Here is a 14,790-nt window from a genome sequence, read left to right on the forward strand (position 1 = left end):
GCCCGGCTCTCGGCTCGCCCTAATCCCGCCGTGGTGCTGTGGGGTGATCGCTGGCCGTCGTCACCCTGCAGTGGGACCATCCGGAGGGCGCCGAGCGTCCCCTGTCCCCGTTCACAGTGCTCCCTCCCTGCTGTCCCTGCAGTGGGACAACGCCAGTGCCCTCCGGCTGCCCCTGCCCGGGGTGTTGGCAGGGCTGGGGTATGGCAGCAATTTGTAGGGCTTGCCTGGATAACCGGCCACCAAGGAAGATCGGCCGCCCACCGCCCCGGCCAAGTATTGTTTTTGGAACTTGCTGCTTCTTTTTTCGGCTCCTGTCTTACTTTTCTTTGACCTTCTTCCCTGATTTAAGACACATGCCCAGCCCTTGCCCAGCTGCAGTGAATTAGCGGCTGCTGCTGGGGAGGGAACCAGACCCTGCGGCCACGCGGGGCTGCGGACGTCCCAGGAACAGCCGGCAGGGGCGAGTCCATGGGCAGGATGAGTCCTATGGGCAGGATGGGGTCCTGCGGGGAGAGTGGGATCCTAGGGACTGGATGAGTCCTGTGGGCAGGATGGGATCCTGTGGGTGGATGAGGTTCTGTGGGCAGGATGAATCCTGTAAGCAGGATGGGAATCCTGTGGTCGGGGTGTATCCTGTAGACAGGATGGATCCTACAAGCAGGAGGATTGCCATGGGCAGGATGGGATCCTACGGGTGGGATGTGATCCCATGGGCAGGAAGGGGTCCTGTGGGTGGGATGTGATCCCGTGAGTGGGATGGGATCCTACGGGTGGGATGTGATCCCAAGGGCGGGATGGATCCTACGCACAGGATGGATCCCTTATGGGTTATGAAGGGCCAGAGCTGTGCTAATGCTGTTGGGGTTGGTAGGGGGAAAAAAGTGGATCTGGAGTAGGGGCCATCAGCTTCCAGGGTGAGATTGTGCTGGAAAATAATTGGGTTTGTGCACTGGGGAGACTTTTGGGGTTGGTGGTGCTGTGCTGGTGGGCTGTGCTGGGTCGGGGGACAGCGGGGGCAGTGCTGGGGCAGTGGGGCCGGTGTGGGGCTGCTGTGGGGCTGCTATGGGGCTCCGTGCTGGAGCAGGGAGCAGTGAGGTCGCTTGGGGACAGGGCTGCGGTGGCTGAGGCGCAGCTCCTCCCGGCTGCACTGAGACCCTGCGCTCTGCTTCGCCCTTTCGTCGCTGCGATTGCAGTCGGGAGGGAAGCAAGAAAATGAGGGGAGGAGGAGATGATTTTTGAAGGGTTTGGTGGCCGCGCTTTGCCGCCTCCCAGCTGGGATTTGGGGGCCGTTCCCAATGCAAACCCAAGCACGGATTTTTCCGAACTGGGAGAATCGGATGCGGGAAGGAGGGGCCGTGGAGATGGATGCACTTTCCTTGTTTTCTTTCGGGGACGGATTCGTCCAGCAGCCAAATGGAAAAAGACAGTCAGAGCACGCATTGCTCACCGGGCCTCGCGCCAGCAGCCGGGCTGCCCAGAACTGGGGCAAACTGGGGGGAGTTCCCTCGCGCCGGGGGGAGCCCCGCCGTGCCGCCCCATGCCCACACCACACGGCGGCCCGGGTGCTGGGAGATGCTTGGCATCTGGGTGAGGTGTGGGGTGGCCCCCGTGGCTCCGTTGCACCCTGGGCAGGATTTATGGGGACGGGGAGTGATGTCTGTGCCCCCCTTGGCATCGCAGTGGTGTTGGGGTCCCTGTCCCTGTGGTGGGCATGTGCCATGTCCCTGCCCTGTGGGTGCTGGCTGGATGGGGACGTGGCACAGCGTGGCCCCACAAGTGGTCATGGGGGGTTTGGGGACATCTGGTGTGTCCCAAGCATGGCCCTGCAAGAGGCCGAGGGTTGGATTGGAGACACCAGGCCTGTCCTTGTCATAGCCCCACAGGTGGCTGAAGATGGGTTTAAGGACACTGGGTCTGTCCTCAGAAGTGGCCATGGGAGAGTTTGGGGACATTAAGTTTGTCCCTATTGGAGCCCCACAAGTGGCTGGGGTTGGGTTTGGGACACCAGATCCGTCCTTGGTGGGGCTCCACATGTGGCCAAGAGCAGGTCTGGGGACACCAGGTCTGCCCCACTGGTGCTCGGCAGGTGGCTGGGATTAAGTTTGGGACACCGGTTCTGCCCCAATGGGGCTCTACAGTTGAATTTGGAGACGCTACGTCTGACCCCGGTGTGGCCCCACAAGTGGATAAGGTTGGGTTTAGGGACACTGGGCCTGGCCCCATAAGTGGCCAGGGGTGGGTTTGGGGGCCTGTCCCCATCGTGGCCCTACAAGTGGATGAGGTTGGGTTTGGGGTCGCGTTCCGGGGCCCTGGGGTGACGCGCTGTCTCTGTGCCCCACAGGATGAGTTCCACCCCTTCATCGAGGCGCTGCTCCCCCACGTGCGGGCCTTCGCCTACACCTGGTTCAACCTGCAGGCCCGCAAGCGCAAGTACTTCAAGAAGCACGAGAAGAGGATGACGAAGGACGAGGAGCGGGCGGTGAAGGACGAGCTGCTGAGCGAGAAGCCCGAGGTGAAGCAGAAATGGGCCTCGCGCCTCCTGGCCAAGCTGCGCAAAGACATCCGGCCCGAGTGCCGCGAGGACTTCGTGCTCTCCATCACCGGCAAGAAGCCGTCGTGCTGCGTCCTCTCCAACCCCGACCAGAAGGGCAAAATGCGCCGCATCGACTGCCTGCGGCAGGCTGACAAGGTGTGGAGGCTCGACCTGGTCATGGTCATCCTCTTCAAAGGGATCCCTCTGGAGAGCACCGACGGCGAGCGGCTGGTCAAGGCGGGCCAGTGCACCAACCCCATCCTCTGCATCCAGCCCCACCACATCAGCGTCTCCGTCAAAGAGCTCGACCTCTACTTGGCCTATTTCGTCCGTGAGAGAGGTACGGGGGTTCCTTCCCTCTTTCCTTCCCTTTCAGACCTTGCAGAGAGGATCCCGGCGCTCCAATCGCTCCCACCCCGAGCGGGTGTCCCCCACCGTCCCCTTTTCTCCATCTGACTCCGATCCCAGTCCGAGGGGCGTTGCTGGTTCTGAGGGCAGTGGTTGGGTGGCACGTTGTGTCCCCGTGTGCTTTGACATGGGTCGTCCCAAAGCCTTTGGGATCCAAATGGGGTGACTGAGGCACGGTGCAGCACCCAGGCTTGGTAGCCAAGAGTGGCCCCCGAGCCACTGTCCTTGCATGCCAGGAGAGCAGAGCTCCTGCCTCAGGCCAGCTCCTGTGCTATCCAGGCTCGTCGCCAGCCGGAGCCCTGCTGGCACATGTGGCCCCAGTGGCAGCAGGCACATGGGGGGACAAATGGGTGGAGTCCTTTTGGCAGGGACCTGAGGCCCTGAGCGCATCATCTGTGGGGCTGAGCAGGGGTCTCACTGCTGGGACACCACGCTCCCCGATGTCACCCGTGCTTCTCAACATCCCCTCTGCATCCCGTTGTCACCCACATCCCTCTGCATCCCGGGGTGGGAACAGAGCAGCAAGGAAGATCAGGGCTTGCCAGTGAATCTCTGCAGAGCATCCTGCAGGCAGGAGACCCATAGCACCAGGCTGTGCTGCCAGGACCCATCCCCCCCCCTAGGGCCATCCCTCCATAGGGCCATCCCCACCCCAGGACCCGTCCCCACCCCTGGACGTGTCCCATTACCCCTCTGCAGTCTATGACCGCTCCTCACCCAGCTCTGGCTGCAGCCCAAGGACGGATAATGACACCGAGGGGGGCACCCGGTGGCTGTAATCCCAACAAAGGGGATTGACGGAGCCATAAATCACGGCGGGCGCGGGCGGATGTGCCGGGTGTCACCTCGGTCCCCCGGGAGCCACCGCGGTCTGACTGGCGTCACGTGCGCCCCGCAGCCCCCACCACACGGGGGTCACCAAACGGGGATGGCTTTGGGCAGCTCGCGGCCAACCGGGGTGCGGACAAAACCCCGATGGGTGACCCTGTGTAGGGTGCTGGGGGCTCCCGGCGGCCATGCGATCCCCTTGTCCCCAAGGGAAGCAGCCGCCCCTCTGCCACCCCCAACCCGTGACCTTGACCCCAACGTCTGGGTCCCCAGCAGCCGCAGTCACCTGATGTCTAATTGGGAACACGGCGGCTGTAAATACTCCCTGATAAGGCCCTGGCAGCGGCTCACTTTCTCTGTTAAGGTCGCTCTGCGCCGTGGTTAAGGGGGACTGGGGACGGTGGGGCGGACCTTTGGGTGCTGCTGTGCTCTCGGCCCCATCGTGCGCCCTCTGCTCTGTGCTGGAGGGGTCAGCAGGGTGCAGCAGGGAAATGGGGCAAGGAGGGGCGTGGGGGGCACACGCTGGGGGGGGTGGGGGTCCCCGTGGACTTGCTGCCGCACACTCAATCCTGCACAAGGCTGCATTTTCCTGCACGCTGCTGCACCCTCAGTCCTGCACTTGTCTGCAGTCCTGCGCAGCTGTTTGTGCGGGGTTCTGCACGATCCTTTCCTGGGCTTTTGCACGCTCAGTCCTGCGTGCATCTGTGTGCATCTGTGTGCATCTGTGTGCATCTCTTGCACAGCCCTGCGCGATCCTTTGCAGTCAATCCTGCACGCTCCCACATTTTTGCTGCACGCTTCCACTCCTTCCCCGCTTTGCACGCTCCTCCCCACCTTTGCACACCCCAATCTGTGACGCCCCCCCCTCCCCCCCCATCCCCTCGCTGTAGGCAGAAGGAGGTTGGGGGGCCTTCATCCACCCGCTGCCCGCAGCCCCCCGCTATGGGGCTGGAGCACGTGGGCTCAGCCGCCCGCCCGCGCCCGCTCCTTTTGCTGCTGTCAGCACAATTTCCCAACTGCTGCTCTGGCAACGCGAGGGAGGGGGGCTGCGGAGGAACCCCCACGGTCAGCCCTCCCTGCGTGGGGAGGGGGAGCGAGCCGCCCCTGCAGAGCAGGGCCAAGGGGGTGGCGCTGAGCCTGCGGGATGCCCGAAGGAACCCCGCGTGCGCACGTGGGGAAACCGAGGCATGGATGGGGGGTTGCGGGGGGGAGGCAGGGGTCTGTGCCCCGCTCCTCGTGGGCTGTCTGCAGCCCCACGGTGTGCCGGGTGCTTGCTGCAGGGCTGGGTGCAGGGTGGACTCAGCGCTGGGTATGGGGTGGGTGCAGGGCAGTTAGAGGGTTGTTGCAATGCTGGGTGCACACTAAGTGCAGGGTGATTGCAAGGTGGGTGCAGGGTGATTGCAATGCTGGGTGCAGGGTGATTGCAATGCTGGGTGCAGGGTGATTGCAAGGTGGGTGCAGGATGATTGCAGTGCTGGGTGCAGGGTGATTGCAATGCTGGGTGCAGGGTGATTGCAATGCTGGGTGCAGGGTGATTGCAAGGTGGGTGCAGGGTGATTGCAATGCTGGGTGCAGGGTGATTGCAATGCTGGGTGCAGGGTGATTGCAAGGTGGGTGCAGGGTGATTGCAATGCTGGGTGCAGGGTGATTGCAATGCTGGGTGCAGGGTGATTGCAAGGTGGGTGCAGGGTGATTGCAGTGCTGGGTGCAGGGTGATTGCAATGCTGGGTGCAGGGTGATTGCAATGCTGGCTGTGCACTGTGTGCAGGGTGATTCCAGGTTGGGTGCAGGGCGATTGCAGTGCTGGGATCACGCTGGATGCAGAGTCATTGCAATGCTGGGTGCACGTTGGGTGCAGGGTGGTTGCAGCATGGGGGAAGGGTGGTCGCAGGGTAGCTGCAGTGCTCAGTGCAGGCTGAGTGCTGGATAGGTGCAGGGTTGTTCTGCTGCAGGCTGCAGAGCAGATGCTGTGCTGGGTGCAGGCTGAGCGCAGGGTCATTGCAAGGTTGGGTGCACGTTGGGTGCAGGCGATTGCAGGCTGGGTGCAGGGTTGCTGCTGGCTGGGTGCAGTGCAGCTGCAGTGCTGGGTGCAGGGTGGTTGCAGGGTGGCTGTGGGGTTGTTGCAAAGTTGGGTGCACTCTGGGTGCTCGCTGGGTGCAGGGCGATTGCATGCTGGGTGCAGGCTGAGCGCAGGGCTGGGTGCAGGGCTGGGCTCTGCACACCGCAGTGGGGGAGGGGTTGGCGCTGCAGCCCAGGGCTGGGTGTGCAGCAGAAGGGGGGGGGAGGGGTGGGGGGGAATGGTGGGGGGTGGGGGGGGAGGGGGGAGAAGCTCGGAGGTCGCCGGTGAAAGTCAAAAGCATTGCAGTAAAATGGTAATCAATCTCCCCAGTCGATTGTGCCAGGACCTTCGAAGCATTACAGAGAGATTCCTCCCTACAGCAGCAGCCTGGGCAGGGGGGGAAGGGAGGGGGGGGGGGGGAGAAGCAGGGGGTTCCTCCCAGCCCCGCATCTCCATCACCCTCATCCCTGCATCTCCATCCCAGTGCCCCATTGCTGCATCCCCACCCCTACGTCTCCACTGCCTCCATCTTGGCACCCACGTACCAGTGCCCCTGTCCCTACCCCCCACCCCTTCACCCCCCCCGCACCCCCATTGGCACATCCCAGTGCCCCCCTCCATACATCCCCACATCCCCTCACCCTCACTCCCTAACCACTGGGTGGGGGCACGGGGTCAGCACGACCCCCCCCTCCCCTCCCTCCACTCCCGGGGTGCTCAGGGTGCGAGGGGGGACCCCGCAGCCACATCCCCACCTCTGCCCCGCTGCGATCTTCCCCCAGCAGTGTCCTTTGGCTGAGCCCAGCGGGGCGAACAGATGGGTACGGGGGGGTGGTGTGCAGGCATCGAGCCCTGCGGTGGCACCGTGCTCCCCTTGGCACAACGCCGTGCCCCCTCCACCCCCCCCCCGGGCCTGGCAGCCCCTTATCTCCCATCCCCAGCCCGGCGTGAGGCAGATGGCACCAATCTGCTGGGGACGCCGTGCCAGGGCGCCCGGCCGAGCTGCCCGTGCCAGGGGGGGCCGTGCCAGATGGATGGGGCATCACCGCCAGCACGCCTGCAAATATTTATGGGGGGAGTGGTGGGAGGGGGATTGGAGAGATGGATGGGGAACGCAGCGTTCAGGCCCCGCATCTCACTGAGTGCCTGTGGGCAGAGGGGTGGATGAACCCCCACCCCACCCAGCGCTGTCCTGGCAGCCACGGATTTGGGGCTTGGGGGGCCTGGAGATGGGCAGAGCCATGAGGGCAATGGGGCAGGGCCCCCTCCCCACTGGCCCCCAGCGCTGCGCAGTGATATCAGCCATCAGAGAATCCCTGCGGGCTGGGTTCCTGGTGTGTGTTGGACACAAGGGTGGGATGGAGGAGCGTGTGGGGTGTATGGGGGGTGTGCTGGACCCCAGGAGCTCCGTCCCTTGCGGCGCCACCCCCCCGAGGTGTCCCAGCAGGCAGGGGCCGCGCTCTGCCCCCCCTCCCCAGTGCTGTTGGCACACGGAGCTCTGCAGATCGATGCCGACCTTGCGAGGTCAGGGCTTCCCCGGCGATGCCCGCATCTCCTCACATCCCCTTGTCCCCATGCATTCCGGAGCTTCCCCAGCTCAGCGTCACTCCTGTCACGAGCTGCTCCGCGCTCAGCACCCGGCACCCAACAGCGCATCCCCGAGGCGCAGGGTGGGCAGGGGGCTTCTCCCCACCGTGAATAAAAGATGAGCGCTGCGTCTCGCCAGCCCCTGCCACCCCCCCGCCACCCGCCGTCCCCCCACAGCGCCCAGTGCTCTGCCCTCCCCAGGGCTGCCGTTGCCATCCTGGCTGCATTCCCGGCTCCGTGCCGCGTTGGCGGGGACAGCTGGGGTGGCAGATGCCAATGGGGAGGGGGCGCACGCCGCTGAGCCCCCCGTGCCCGGCTGGCATCGACAGCTGGGGCCGCGTCCCCGACAGCCCCATAGGGATGCTCCCATAGTGCCTGTGGGGAGTAATGCCTGGGGGGGGGGTGAATGGTGGGGTGTTGTGGGGGCACTGGGGTGGCGAGGGGCTGCGCCGTGCTGTGGGGCTGTGCTGTAGGGTTGTGCCATGCTGTAGGGTTGTGCCATGCTGTGGGGTTGTGCTGTAGGGTTGTGCCATGCTGTGGGGTTGTGCCATGCTGTAGGGTTGTGCCATGCTGTGGGGCTGTGCTGTGGGGTTGTGCCATGCTGTAGGGTTGTGCCATGCTGTGGGGTTGTGCCTTGCTGTGGGGTTGTGCCATGCTGTAGGGTTGTGCCATGCTGTAGGGTTGTGCCTTGCTGTGGGGTTGTGCCATGCTGTAGGGTTGTGCCATGCTGTGGGGTTGTGCCTTGCTGTGGGGTTGTGCCATGCTGTGGGGTTGTGCCATGCTGTAGGGTTGTGCCTTGCTGTGGGGTTGTGCCTTGCTGTGGGGTTGTGCCATGCTGTGGGGCAGTGCTATAGGACTGTGCCATGCTGTGGGGCCGTGCTGTAGGGCTGTGTTTTGGGGTTGTGCCGTGCCTCAGTGCTGTGTGCAGTCACTGCCGTCCTTCCTTCCCTCCTTCATTTCATTCTTTCTTCTCCTTCTTTTTGCTTTTGTTTCTTCTTTCCCTGCTTCTCTTTCCTTCATTCCTTTACAGTTTTTCTTTTATTCCTTTTCTTTCTTTCTCTGTTTTTCTCTTTTCCTTTTCACTTTTATTTCCTTTTTCTTTCTTTCTTTCTTTCTTTCTTTCTCTTTTCCTCTTTTTCTTTTTTTTGCCTTTCCTTTTCCTTTTTCTTTTCCATTCCTTTTTCTTCCTTTCCCTTTTTCCTTTACTTTTCTTTCTTTTTTTTCATTCCCTTTTTCTTTCTTTTTCTTTCTCTTTTTTTCTTTCTCTTTTTCTTTCTTATTTTCTTTTTCTTTCTTTCTTTTTCTTTTTCTTTTTCTTTTTTCTTTTTCTTTTTCTTTTTCTTTTTCTTTTTCTTTTTCTTTTTCTTTTTCTTTTTCTTTTTCTTTTTCTTTTTCTTTTTCTTTTTCTTTTTCTTTTTCTTTTTCTTTTTCTTTTTCTTTTCTTTCTCTTTCTCTTTTTCCTTTTCTTTCTCTTTTTCCTTTTCTTTCTCTTTTTCTTTCTCTTTTTCCTTTCTCTTTTTCTTTTCCTTCTTCTCTTTCTCTTTTTCTTCCATTTTCATGCTTTTCTTTTCCTTTCTCTTTTCCTTTCCCTTCTTCTCTTTTCCTTTTAGTTCCATCTTTCCCTTTCCCTGTTTTCTTTTACTTTCCTCTTTTCCCCCCTCTCTCCTTACCTTCCCCCTCTTATTCCCCTTTCTCCTTTCTCCTTCCCTTTCTCTTTTTTCCTTCCCCCGTTTTCTCCCCCCTTCTCCCCCTTCCTCCCATCCCACATCCCAGCTCCTCCTGCCAGCACCTCCGTGCCCCCAGGTCTCCCCATCCCTTCCACCCCCTAGAGAAGCTCTCAGGGCCCCATCGCTTCCTCATCCCCCCGTCCCATCCAACGAGCGGGGGCCAGCATCACCCACCGCCCCCCTCCCGTCCCTTTGTCCCCTGCCATCTGTCCCGGCTCTGGCACCAGCCCAGCTCTGTGTTGGAGGGGGGCTCCGTTCCCCCCGCGCCGCCGCCGCCGTCTCCGCTCTCTCGGGGTCGGCCGAGGACAGCAAGCAGCAGCTCGGAGCTCACAGCCCGCCTGGGCCAGCTGGCTGCAACCAGCAAACGTGGCAGCCCAGCCACCTCCGAGCAGCGAGCAAACCCCTGTTCGGGTTTACAGGGGGGGCTGAGGGCTGGCAAACTCATCGCAGTGTGAATGGGGGGCGTTGGGGCTGGGGGGGGGGGGGGGGTGGTCAGGGGTAGCCAGGCTGAGCCGGGCTTTGGGGTGCTGGGAGGTTGCATAGGGGAGGTTGCACAAGCAGGACGGGGCTGGGATCTGGGTGTGGGGAGCTGTGTGTATGGAGCTGTGTGTATGGAGCTGTGTGTGGGGGTCTCTGTATGGGGAGCTGTGTGTGGGGAGCTGTGTATGGGGGTCTCTGTATGGGGGTCTCTGTATGGGGAGCTGTGTATGGGGGTCTCTGTATGGGGGTCTCTGTATGGGGAGCTGTGTGTGGGGGTCTGTGTATGGGGGTCTCTGTATGGGGAGCTGTGTGTGGGGAGCTGTGTATGGGGCAGTGGGGAGAGCTGTGCTGATGGGGTGGGGAGGGGTAAAGGGGGAGGGTCCCAAATCGCACCCCACAGCCCCCAGCTCAGCTTCCCATGGCTGGTCACTCTGATGGTCCTATGATGGAGGGGTGAGGGGGTGCGGGGGCTGCACAGCCATAGAGGGAAGGATTGGGGGGGGGATTGTTAACCCTGGGGAAACTGAGGCACACAGACCCCCACGGCCCCCCCCACACCAAGCATCTCCCCCCGCACCGCTGCCAGTAACGCCGTGCCCTGTTACCGTCAGCACTCGGGCACACAGCCAGGGCTCAGCCCCGGGGGGAGCCCATCCAGCAAGGACCCCCCCCTCCTGCCGAGCACAGCCCCAGTTGGGGTGGTGAGGCCCCAGCGGGGATTGCTGTGGGGGGGGGGGCCGTTCCCAAGCGGCGGTGCCATGGGGTGGGGGCACCCTGCCAACCCGGGGAGGCCATAATTCAATGGGTGGCACAGCGCCAGGCTGCCAGGCAGCCCCTATCAGCCCCCCCTGCCCTCCCCCTTTCTCCCCCCCCTCCTCCCCCTTTCCACGGGCACACTTTGCTACTTTTAAGAGCCATCGACCTGTTTGGGCACCCAGGCTCAGCACAGCGCTGTGGGGGGGAACGCTGGCACTTAACCCCATGCCCTACATGTTACCCCCCCCCCAATAATTCCTGCTTGCAGCCCCCCCCCCCCCATGCAAAAGGAAAAAACTTGGGGGGGTTCCCAACAGCAGTAATGCTTCGGGGTGCAGCTCTTTGGGGTGCCCACACCTCCCCGTTGCACCTGAGCTGAATGATGGCTGCGGGGACCCCCTGAGCCCCTTTAGGTGATGTGGGGGGGTCGGGGGGGGGAAGGCACGCCATTTTAGTGAGCGTTGGCCGGCCGCAGGCAGCCGTCACATGGCGGTGAGCACAGAGCTTGGCCGGCCGCTACGGCGCGGCGAGGCAGCCAGAAATGTGCTGGCACACACAGCCCCAGGCTGCCGGGGGGGCCCCAGCCCCATAACGGGGCTCCTGATGGGGGGTGGGAGAACCTGAGCGATGGGAGAATTGGAGACGTGAGGGTGCGGGGGTTTGCCTTTGGGGGGGCAGGGAGGGGGTCGGTGGGTTGGGGTGCCCCAATGGGGGATAAGGGACGGGTGAGCGAAGGACTTGTGGGGGTTCAGAGGGGTGAGGGGGGTGATTTAGCGAGCCCGTGGGGTTGGGTGGCGCTTTTGGGGGTGGAAGAGCCACGGGGGGCGTCTTGGGGTGACCTCAGGAAGGTGTTTTGTGAGAGAAGAGCTCTTGGGGTGACCGGTGAGGTTTTTTAGGGGGGCATCGTGGGGTGACCAAAAGTCTGCAGTGTTACAGAGCCGTTTGGGACGTCTTGGGGTGACCAAAGGGCTATGGATGATATTTTGGGGGATGGAAGAGCCATTTGGGGCATCTTGGGATGACCAAAGGGCCTTCAGGGGTTTCTGGGGGTGATGGAAGAGCTGTGTTGGCCATTTTGAATTGACCAAGGAAGTGTTTTGGGGGGGAGAAGAGCAATTTGGGACATCTTGAGGGTGACCAAAGGGCTGTGGATGATATTTTGGGGGATGGAAGAGCCATTTGGGGCATCTTGGGATGACCCGAAGGGCCATGGGTGGTATTCTAGGGGGTGGAAGGCACCTTGAGGCGACCAAAGAGCTAGAGGAGATATTTGGAGTGATGGAAGGGCTGTGTTGGTCATTTTGGTTTGAGCAGTGAAGTATTTTTGGGGGGGGAAGAATCATTTGGGGCACCTTGGAGTGACCGTGGGGCTATGGGAGGTGCTTTGGAGGTTGGAGGAGCCATTTGGGGCATCACCAAAGAGCCATGGGAGGTATGTGGAGCGTGGGAGAGCCATTTGAATCATAGAATGGCTTGGGCTGAAAAGGACCGTAGTGATCATCTAGTTTCATTTTGGGATGACCAAAGGGCTATGGGTGGCATTTTGGGGGGTGGAAGAGCCATGTGGGGCATCTTGAGGTGACCAAAGAGCTGGAGGAGATATCTGGGGCAATGAAGGTGCTGTATTGTCCATCTTGGGGTGACCAGTGAAGTATTTTGGGAGGGATAAGAGCCTTTTGAGATGGCCACTGGAGAGATGTGGGGTATGGAAGCGCTATTTGGGACGTCCTGGGAGGACCGAAGGGCCGCGGGGTCATCCTTATGTCACGGTGCAACCAAGAGGCTACGAGGAGCATCCTGGTGTCACGGTGGGATGAAAGGACCACGAGAGACATCTTGGGGTGACCACAGGGCCTTGGGGTCAGCGTCGTGGGGGGAGCAAAGGTCCGTTTGTGGTGTGACGGTGCAACGAGGGGCGCCTTCCAGTGAGCGCAGGTGATGCGAGCAAAGGGTGGCGGAGGTGGGAAGAACCACATCGGGAGCTTGGGGTGACCCCAGAGCCCACGGGACGTGGGGTGAGGCGCTGGGGGGAGCGGTGCTGCAGCACTGAGCCCAAAGCTGCTCACCACCATCCCACACTTGGCCGCGCTCCATCTCTAACCACATCCAGAGCCTCGCCGGCGCTGTGCCGCAGAGAGGGGCTGCATCCAGCATCAAGATGGGGGTCCCACGTTCCAGATCCTTCAGTGATGATGGGGCGCGCTTTGGTTTTCCAAATTGGGGAGGGGGGGGGGGGTTGGGGAAATGGGGAAGAAGCCAACGGTGCCGCGTTGAACGCAAGGGGGAATTTCTGCTCCCTAAAATGGCCGCTCCGGAGGAAGCGGAGTGGGGTGTTGGGTGGGATGGGGCACAAAATGGCTGTTGGGGGAGAAAGGGAGGGGGGGGAGGGGGGGAGAAAAGAAAGGAAAGAATGAAACGTTGAAGGAAAAAAAAAATAATAATAATAAAAGAAATGGAGAAAAGAAAGCGGCGGGCGGGCGGCGGTGTTGTGGCTGCGCTGTTTGGATTGTCTCAGCCTTTTCCTGGCATCAGGCAGCACTGCTGACGGCCAAAGGGGTGGGAGAAGGAGGAGGGAAGGGGGGGGAAATGAAAAAAAGAATAAAAATAATAAAGATGGGCGAATGCTTGGAGGGCTCCGCAGGGCCCGGGATGCGCCGTGCGCCGGGGTCGGGAGGAAGGATGCTCCCATGGCTGCTGAGCTCAGCGTCTGTGCGTGTATTTTTAGCCCAGGGCCAAGCGGGGCTGTCAGCGGGGTGGTGGCCGTGTCACAGCCCCACAGGGATGGGGAGCATCTGCTTCAGGCCGTCCCCAGCCCTGCCGCCCTGTGACGGAGCCCCGGGGGTCCCCGTGAGCAGCGATGTGCCGCTGTGGTTGTGGGTTACAGCATTTGGGGACGGCCGTGCCTCAGTTTCCCCACGTCTCAACCCCTTTTTCCCTCTCCCAGATTCCGAGCAGAGCAGCAGTCCCCGGACGGGCATCGCCTCGGACCAGGAGGACACCAAGCCCAACACGCTGGGTAAGAGGGGACGCAGTGGGGACCACGTGGGGTGCCAGCACCCTGATCTGTGGGGCGTTTGGGGACACGGTGGGGACACGTCACCCTGCTCGACGGGGCGTGCATCCCAGAGCAGCTGACCTTGGTCTTGGGTGCAGCACGGACACATGTGGAAGGGGTGGGGGATGGGGCTCTGCCTCTTCTGGGTGCACAGGAGGAGGTGTGGGTGCACAGGGCATCGTGGCACCCCCCACTCACGCTCTCCCCTCCCAAACACAGACTCCACAGACTTCCAGGAAAGCTTCGTCACCTCGGGGGTGTTCAGTGTCACCGAGCTCATCCAGGTGTCCCGAAGTGAGTGCCATCCCAGAGCCCCTTCCCCGGCACCCACCCTGCCGGTGCCGCCCTGGGGTGTCACTGTGCCCTTACCGATGTCATCCTCTCCCCACAGCGCCGGTGGTGACGGGCACGGGCCCAAATTTCTCCCTGGGGGAGCTGCAGGGCCACCTGGCCTACGACCTGAACCCCTCCAGCACGGGCATGAGGAGGACGTTGCCCAGCACCTCCTCCAGCGGGTGGGTGCCGCCGGGCGGCGCGGGGGCGATGCTGGGACCGGTCCAGGCACGGCTGTGTGGGACGGCATGGGCGCGTCGGGTCCTGCCGTGTGCTGCCAGGCTGCCTGCACTGTGGGGTGGGTGGGGGGGAGCTGGAGGGGTGGGCTGCTGCCCTGCTGCTTTGGTACCGTGCAGCCATTTGGGTACCCCGGCACGGTTTGGTACCCCGATATGGTCTTGGCAACGTGGTTCTGAAACCTGTCGCAGCTTTGACATCCCAGAATAGTTTCAACACTCCGGTGTGTGGGTTTGGCAGCCCAGTATTGGGTTTTGCATCCCGCCACCATTTCTTGCACCCCATCCTGGTGTCAGCACCCCAGTGTGGTTTCTTCACCCCGGTGCTGTGTCAGCATCCGGCCGTGGCTTTGCATCCCAACGCAGTTTTGCACCCCAGCGTGGTTTGGCCACCCTCTCCCCTCCACTGTTGGGTTTCGCACCCCAGGACGGGTTTTGCTCTGCACTGTGTGTTCACACCCTACCAGATTTTAGCACCCCAGCGGCGGGGCTCGAGGCGCATCCCCATGGGCACAGCGCGTCCCAGTGTCACCCTGGGGTTGGGGACCATGGCACGCGGGCAGGATGGGCTCCGTGTGGCCGCCTCCCTTGGGGTCACCCCGCTGATGTCACAGCAGCCCCATAGCGTGGCAGGGGATGCTGACCTCTGGCTGTTCTCAGGAGCAAACGGCACAAGTCTGGCTCCATGGAGGATGACATCGACACGAGCCCCGGCGGCGAGTATTACACCTCGTCCAACTCACCCACGAGTAGCAGCCGCAACTGGACAGAGGACATGGAAGGGGGTG

General features: G+C 61.8%; 1 protein-coding gene across 6 annotated transcripts in view; it reads left to right on the forward strand.

The window, feature by feature from the left end:
• NFIC (nuclear factor I C) overlaps positions 1-14,790 on the forward strand; it is a 36,920-nt gene that overhangs the window by 12,614 nt on the left and 9,516 nt on the right. For 5 of the 6 annotated variants that reach the window (XM_052702081.1, XM_052702080.1, XM_052702082.1 and 2 more), the window contains exons 2-6: positions 2,342-2,873; positions 13,323-13,394; positions 13,653-13,727; positions 13,825-13,948; positions 14,663-14,787. In XM_052702081.1, the coding sequence (XP_052558041.1) occupies positions 2,342-2,873; positions 13,323-13,394; positions 13,653-13,727; positions 13,825-13,948; positions 14,663-14,787 (928 nt within the window). Of the gene's footprint in view, positions 1-435; positions 461-2,341; positions 2,874-13,322; positions 13,395-13,652; positions 13,728-13,824; positions 13,949-14,662; positions 14,788-14,790 lie in introns of those variants that run through there. The other variant, XM_052702085.1, reaches the window with a different exon arrangement.

Source organism: Tympanuchus pallidicinctus, unplaced genomic scaffold (genome assembly GCF_026119805.1).
Source record: "Tympanuchus pallidicinctus isolate F22 unplaced genomic scaffold, pur_lepc_1.0 scaffold43, whole genome shotgun sequence".
NCBI lineage: Eukaryota > Metazoa > Chordata > Aves > Galliformes > Phasianidae > Tympanuchus > Tympanuchus pallidicinctus.